At 42.0% G+C, this 8,011-nt stretch overlaps 1 protein-coding gene across 1 annotated transcript; it reads right to left on the bottom strand.

The window, feature by feature from the left end:
- Window positions 1-1,442: 1,442 nt before the first annotated feature.
- Window positions 1,443-7,447, bottom strand: LMOD2 (leiomodin 2). The gene is made up of 3 exons (XM_009956264.2): window positions 7,175-7,447; window positions 1,817-3,154; window positions 1,443-1,469 (listed from the first exon to the last, which is right to left on the bottom strand). Exons 1-3 carry the CDS (start codon window positions 7,445-7,447, stop codon window positions 1,443-1,445), a joined length of 1,638 nt encoding a protein of 545 aa, XP_009954566.1.
- Window positions 7,448-8,011: the final 564 nt, after the last annotated feature.

Genomic DNA, 8,011 nt, shown 5'->3' with positions numbered 1-8,011 from the left:
CCATAACAGTAACATTCCTGATAATTCACTAGTGGATCCCCTCCCTGTTATGCTCCATTTCTCTCCAGTAATTTATTTCTCTCTTGGGGGAAATCTGTCTCATTAATATTTCTGGATATAAGCTTACCTGTATTTTTTCAGTACCACTGCAATGTTGGGTAACCTTAAGTAATTACTTCTCTTTGGTGTGGTTTTATGTAAAAGAAATACTAATTCTGTTATTTATTGTTGAAATGAGCAAACTAATTAATATTTAGTAGTGTTTCTAGACGTAGGTCTTCTCTTGCCTTTCAATATTTTGGCCAATGTTCAGTTTTCTTCATGTTATCACTACCTTCACACTAGCTGGAGCACCCGGAACCACAACTAATCTGACAGAGGCCAACGTCTACTACTACACGAAAAAAGGCTATTCATGCCATCGCCTGTGATGTGATACTTCCAGTCATGCATCTCCAGATGATATTGGCTCTGCTTCCACCATATCAGATTGACAGTTCACACCCCGCTTGTTGTTCAGCTGATACCATATGAAAGTCTTTTTCCACCTGAATGCTAGACTGCTTTTCCAGTTTCTCTGACTGAATGTCTGCAGTGGGGTTAGTTCTGCCTAGACAGAGCAGTGTGCACTTGTACTGAATGGATCTCAGTTGAATAATTCTGCTGCATCCTTAAAATACCTACATTAATTTTTAACCTTTAAGTCAACATGAACTGCAGCTTTATTCATCACCCACTTCCCCTTCTGCTAGATGAAGATTTAGGACCTGGTACGCAACACCAGTGACCTGACACAGCCCACAGATTCATTTTAGATGTATATAGCCTTATGAACCATTTTTCCCCATGTCAGTATGAAACTGTACTACCATATGGGCTCAGATACTATCCTCCAAACAGGCTTGATGGATGCAGCTAAGAAAGATCTCAGGTTCTTTCCCAGGAGACTTCCCTAATGCTCATGAACTTGACACAAACATCTGGTAGGTTTTCACTTACAGAAACCCAAGACTATGTGTCTGCTTGAAAGCTTCAAACCACATTTATTGTAAGTTCATGGAAAAAAAGAAGAAGAAACCACAGGTTGGTAAACTATTACATCTCAGTGTGAAGAACTTGTCCAGTGATGTGCAATTAGATATTGAAAAGAATATCTAAATAAGCAGCAATTTCTCAATAGAAATCTCTTTAAATAAAAAAAAAAAAAAAGAAAAAAAAAAAAGAAAATTATTTCCATATTTACAGATTACAAGGCAATTGTATCCTTAAAGCATTGTTTTGTATTTAGCGGGCTTGTTTCTTTGAAATAAAAGAGAAATGGTTTGAATCTAAGAGTGTACTTTGGAAGCAGCTTGCTAGACAGTCCATGTTTCCAGCAGTGAATGGACGAGAAGCCTTCCCTTGACCATTGCAGTGCCCTGCTTCTTCTGTCGTCCACGCTTTCACCGAAGGGCTTCTGGTACCTCCACCTACAAAACAGAGGTGGGATGGGGAGGGTGTTCATTACATTTGCTGCACAGTCTGGATGGCAAAATTCCTACCAGAGACACACTCCCAAGAGCCCTGTTCTACGCAGCATCTCCTGTAACAAGCCTGAACCTGGGAAAGTACCACACTTTCTGTCAAAATCACAGCTGAATAGAAATCAGCATGCTGAGAAAAGCCTGAACAGAGAAAAGCCTCCTCCCAAATGTTTTATTATGCTCACATTTCTAAGATTTTTGTTATTATTATTGAATATATGTGTACTAAAGTAAGTTAGGCTTGTGCTATACCTGAGCTGCAATCAGTTACAGAAATATGATCTCCTACTTACCCGCCTTAACTGCTTTATGCTGCTTGCCCGGATTGCTTCCATAAGGTTGTCATGGAGAGACCTTTGTGGGGTGGAGGGACGGCTGGAGGGTCGTGAACCTTCCTCTGATTTTCTGTCCGAGACTGATTTTAGAGAATCTTTAATTTCTTTCAATATGCTGTTCTCATGTTTTTTGCTTTTTTTGCCTTTTTTCTTTTTCTGTCCATTCTGTAAGGCTTTTTTTGAGCTTTCTTGCTCTTTGATGACTTCAGCTATATTCCTGGTTGGTGCCTTCTTCTCTGGAATAACTGGAGGTGGAGGAGGAGGAGGAGGTGGGGGTGGAGGGGGAGGTGGGGGTGCAGGAACTGGAGGCTCACTTTTCACTGGTGGTGCTTTCTTAGGGAGTTTTGGAGAGGACCAAGGTGAGCTCTTAGGCGATACGTAAGGTGAGGACCGAGGTGTCCCTTTCTGCAAGACTTTGGTCTTTGGATTGATGGCTCCGTCACAACCAGACTCTTGTTGCCGCTGCTCCTGCATACGCTTTTGCCTTTGTTTATCCATATTTCTTGTCAGGATACTTGTCATGCTCATTCTTGGGCCAGCAAGGTCAAAGTGATACCCAAGCTTGACCAGAGTGGTGTTCTCTTTCAACAGTTTAACTATGTCCATTTCCACCTGGCTGCCCATGATGTGCCTTTGATTGTGGAACCGCAGTTCTGTTAGAACCTTGTTGTTCTGCAAAGCTCTCATGATGGCCAGAATTCCTTTGCCTGTGATAAAATTTGACTCAATATTCAGACTAGTGATATGCTGATTTACCTTTAACATACCAGCAATAGCTATTGCAACGTTGTCGTCAGCATGCGTGTTAGCCAAGCTGAATGACTTCACCACTGTGTTGTCCCTCAGGGCTTGAGAAAAATGTATCAGCATCTGTGAAGTGATGTTTTCTATGTTGTTCAGATTGACCTCTGTGGTGTCAGGGTCATTGCTCCTAACCTTTTCCAAAGCATCCTCAATGACGGTTGGATTCCCACAAGGGTGGATGGCACTGCTTTTTAAGCTCAGATTGTCAGTGTCTTTTCCATCATGGCCATTGAGTAAGTTTTCATCATCCTTTGCACTGTTACACTTTTTGTGTCTGATGTGGTCAGAACTCCTGCCATCCTCAGGTCTTTCACCAGCTGCAGCATTTTGCTTTTCCTCATCCTCATCATCACTATCATCTTCATCTTCCTCCTCCTCTTCTTCTTCTTCTCCATCATCCTCTTCAGTATATGCCTCCTCAGACACTTCACTATTGCTTTCTGTGAAATATTCTTCTTGAATGTCTTCTGAATTGTCTTCTTGCTCAGAGTCCTGAACAGGAATGTAGGTGTGGGTGTTAAATATGATTGCAGTAATGTAGCTACTGCCTTTTTGCACAAAAACAATTATCTTGAAACTCTATAAGTTAATATTGAAAGCTAAAAATAAATTCCCAGAAACAGTTAGGAGAACAGAAAATATTTCAGCACCTAACACCTTTTTAACAGTATTTCTTCCATATTCTTTAGAAGACAAATTCTTAGCATAAATTGGAACAGTTTTACTCACATCAGTGATTTCTGCCAGGAGAAAATTTGATACAAGATATTGCAACATGGCCATACTTCATGCTTTCTATGTGTTGTCCACAAGGAGATGTTATTTGGATCCTTCTCAGCAGAAACATAAGACCGCAATTTCAGAATGGATCTATGATCTATGAGCAACAAGTTTCTTGATTTCATAAGGATCAGACATTCGTGTCTATGCTCAGACTCCCATGCATATGTTAGTACATCCAAAAAGGATAAAGACTGCCATGACTTAGAATACAAATAGCGTTTGCACATGTAAACATGCATATCGACATGCAAAATGATACAGAATTACAGGAGTCACGTTGAAAAGACTCTGGATGCACTTTACGGGCAATACACACTTCGAAGCTATTTGTGAAGAAAAGATTCAGACACATTCCCACAGGTAATAAATAATCAGATGTCAATAATCCCCAAATGTTTGCCAAGAGCTAAGACTGTGCTCACCGACAGCTGTCATAGGTCAGCTGCCATACTGTAACTCATTATAAATCATTGCCTACAGAGTAAACTGACTTTTTTTCTAAACCCCAAGGTTATTTTGGTTTGTTTGTTGTGTACCAAAATGGATCTATTTCTCAAAGCTCTGCCTGGTGCCCTAGGCAGTTGTGGTGGCAGAGGACAATTCTCTGAGCAGGAACAGCAAAAGTTCTGCACACCCCAGGGAAGTCTCACTCTCCATCTGAGGACCCCAGAAGCACGGCAATGTTGTACGGGCCGTGACTGAACCCACGTGCTATGACCAACCTTAAACCTCTTGCCCCAAAATATATCCCATGTCCTGTTTTGTCTACTGGACAAGCCATAGCTTATGCCTTTTTATATACATTTGTAAATGTTTGTAAAATTGTGTATGAAATACAGTTGTTCTGTATGCACTACTTCAGTAACATTAATATTTTAGTCTTTGTAGAACACTGGAGGGTATTTCACAAAGTCAGTACACCCTGCAGAAACAGTGATTCTGATTTTTGCTTCTGGAAAACAAAAGTGTTACTCACATAGAATCATAGAATCATTCAGGTTGGAAAAGACCTTTGAGATCATCAAATCCAACCATCAACTCTACTCTAGCAAGTACACCCCTAGACCATACCACCAAGAACCTCATCTACATGATAGACATCTGTTTTTAGAAAACCTGTGCAGTTTTAGGTTTGCTTAATTATCTGGCTCTAAAAATGCAGGGAAAGGTTAAAATAATAATAATGATAGATTGCACAGTACTGTTCTACAATCTTAAGCAGATTTCTGAGTTGGGACACATGCAAAACAGACAGTAACTGTAACGTCGCAGAGACATGACTATAATGAAATCGGACATCGAGCTGTTCCAGCCTGTCACTCCTGAGTGTTCAGCGCCTGGAGGGCTTGCCGGGTCTAGCCCCATTGCCCTGCATACAGAGGTCTTGCAGGGTCCAGCCCCATTGCTTCTTCTGTGGATCATGTGCAGGAAGGGCCTTACACTGAGAGACGCTGTGCTATGTATAGAAACAAGGCTGTGTTTAAGCCAGGTTTGTTATGGGACTAAGATTTATACCTGTAGCTTCTATACATATATGCAGACTTTTAAAAGCTGAAGACACCAGGTATCCAGGAACCCGCCTTCATGGCTAAGCTTTTCTCTATCCAGGAATATATACTACAGCCTTCAACATAGCTGCAGTTGAGCAGAAAATTGTGCGTCTTAACAGACTGCTAATATGCTTGCTGACAGTAGATTAATAAAAAATACTTGATTTCTTTTTGAGTGGCATTTCTGGGATCAAAGGAAAAAATTAGTTTCCTGTCATATACACCATTTGGTTTCATAACAATCTGCATGAAAATTTTGGTACTGAGTAGTCTTCTCTATGCAGATCCATAGAGGCACGCTCTGATTATTGGGGCAGCATTTCCGTACAGGACTGCTGCAGGCAGCCTGCAGGGCTTCATCTTACTTCATAGTAGTAACTCAATGAAAAGTTAGTCCTAATATAGTCGATGCAGAGAGGTAAATATCTTCAGAGGGCAAGTCATTCACCCTATAAGGCTATCTGCAGGATGTTTGCCTTCTGGAAGAGCTGATCTCTCACCACTAACTATAGAAGGAGCTCAAATAACTATTTTAGATAAGGTATCTAACTTCCAGACAGTGGAAGGCAAGAAGAAAACTGCTTTCAAGAAACTCAGAAAGAGCTTTCTTACTGCATTCAGTGGAGAGAGCCTTTGTGCCCTCTACATCAGTGTAAACATTTTCATATTTGTGGATGCATTTAGGAAGTTCATTCTCACATCAGAAGGTACAGAGCCTTTTGCTAGCACTTTGTGTTTTAGCCAGTGCCCACTGTTCATGCTGTATAGACAAAGAAAAAAAATCCTGCCATTATATAAGACACCAGACTAGACCCGTTCAGAGGGTTTTTTGGAACTGTCCAGGTTTCGAGTTCCAGGCTCAGCTGGAAATAAACATTAATCTTGCCACTGCCTCCCTAGGACTTGACAAACAGGGAGTGAAGTCAACGTCTGCAAGCTGATACTAACAGTCTGATGACAGCTAGTGGTCTGTGCACTTGCCTACGAAGACATTACACCACTATTCACGAGCAGGAGAGAACACTTAAGTGTACAGAAATCCTGAATATTATTATTGCAGGCTAATTTAATTCAGGTTATTTTTCTTAAAGAGAGTATTTTTTCTAATGTACAAACTGCAGTTACTGCCTTGCAAATGGACTGAGCTCCTGAATCAAGACTGTTAGAATTCTGACTACAGTTTTGCTGTCTTTACCTTTTTTGCATTATTTTCTACTTAAACATGGTAAAACTTGTCCTTTTAAGGAGAGTCAGAGCTCTGTATGAAGCAGCGTTTAAACATAAAAAAGCTACTCACATCCACAATGCCTCACTTGGCTTTGAAATTACATGGAGCCAATGTGAAAACAGAAGTTGCTTTTTGATAGAGCTCAGTCTCACAAACTGTTTTAGCAACAGCCCGGCGGGTGCCAACACGGACATAAGCTTAGACTGAGAGTGCTCATCACCTGCTAGGGCTGAGCCCTTCAGTCCTGCCAAGCTGTGTTGTTCATTGGCAATTCAGGGACCAGCTTTTAGTATTAAAATTTTTATTCTGAGGGACGAATTGCCTAACAAGCACTTTTTTGGGGGGGAATACAGGTTTGGCTGATCACTCTACCCCAGGCCACTTTTAAAATAACTTACAGCTACCCTCTGGCAACAGTAGCCAGAAGACTCCCAAGTTGTGCCAGGGATCCTCAGCAGGAACAAAGCAACATAAGCTGCTGACTGCAACGCAGCTTCCTTCCAGCGAGCACGAAGCCTGGCGGCCACTTACTCAACTTCTGACATAATGTGCATTCAAAATTATCTTCCTGACATGCTTCTCAGCAGTCAATACTGATTATTTTTTTAAAAGGAAAGGAAAAATCAATTTTTTAGCTTTTAAACAAAATCAAAAGTTACCCCAAAGTCCACACAGCTACCTGGCAATAATTTCTAACACGCCCTTTAAAATTTATTCCTATTTTAATCACTAACAATACTTCTATGGGATTTTCCTCTATTCTCAACTAAGCTTTTAAGGTACCTACAGTGAGCTAACACGCAGCGCTTTAGCAGACACAAAAGTGTGGCTAAGAATGTTCTTAAAAGTGCTGCAAGAGACTGAAAGAAAATGAGAACAGTGAGCAAGGTTATGCCAAGGAAGAACAAGCCCAAATATTTCTAGGAGACAGCAAATGCGTCAGCATCTTACCTTTTCGCACGCACCCAGTCTCTCTTTTTCTAAGAGTTTCTTGGTTTCCCTCTCCCAATAGGCCATCAGCGCTTCCCGGCTGAAAGTCCCCGTTGGTGTCTTCTCTGTCAGGCTCTTCTGCCGTTGTCCCACTGGAAGGTTACGATCGGGCTCTATGTCCTCCAGCTCGCGCTCCAGCTCCTTCAGCTCCTCTTCAGTGAGAGAAGCGAGGAGCTCATCTTCATCAATGTCTTCATATTTACTGAGCTCTCTTCTGTAACCAAAGGTAGACATGGTCCCGCTTGGTCAGGCTGGTACAACCCTGGAGTGACTAGGCATTCAAGAAGGCTGAAGCAAGCAAGCTGTGTCTCCTTTGGTCAGAAACTGTTTCCCTGCGTAGCAGAGGCACCCTTTTAAGAGTAATCATCAGGGGCTTACGACAATGCATGAAGGGATGAAAGCATGCTCCGTTTTAAGCATCAGACGTCAGCTAGACATCTGAACAGCAAGAATGTCCCAACACTAGTGTTTGCAGGTCCCTTAAAGAGGGGGATTATTGACACACTGGCCATGGCCATATTTAGAGCAGGCGGCTAGAGGGAGAATACCAGCCTCACAGACAGGGGGGTGGCAGCAAATAAAACCCGGGCGCATTTACACCGACTTTGTGTCCAAACTGCAGTAGAGAAAGAACAATGAAAATCCATTTAATCCCAAGCTGCCACAGGGGCTGGAAATCAAACACCCTCGCTGTTGTTCAGCGGACTTCCTCTCGTTTTCACGCTTTTCGAGCGGAACCACGCTGTCACCCCGCCAAGGTGTTTGCAGGAGGTTGGGATCGGTGGGAAGGCAGCCCGA

This window comes from Leptosomus discolor, chromosome 1, assembly GCF_034619465.1.
Source record: "Leptosomus discolor isolate bLepDis1 chromosome 1, bLepDis1.hap2, whole genome shotgun sequence".
Lineage (NCBI taxonomy): Eukaryota > Metazoa > Chordata > Aves > Leptosomiformes > Leptosomidae > Leptosomus > Leptosomus discolor.
The sequence above is the reverse complement of the archived record's forward strand: the minus strand, read 5'-3'. Positions and strand labels throughout refer to the sequence as shown.

Coding starts and splice junctions, on each gene's coding strand:
- LMOD2 (XM_009956264.2), bottom strand. CDS start 7,447: ATGTCTACCTTTGGTTACAGAAGAGAGCTCAGTAAATATGAAGACATT. Junction 3,155..7,174: donor GACTGGGTGCGTGCGAAAAG/GTAAGATGCTGA, acceptor ATTCCTGTTCAG/GACTCTGAGCAAGAAGACAA. Junction 1,470..1,816: donor GCATAAAGCAGTTAAGGCGG/GTAAGTAGGAGA, acceptor TCTGTTTTGTAG/GTGGAGGTACCAGAAGCCCT.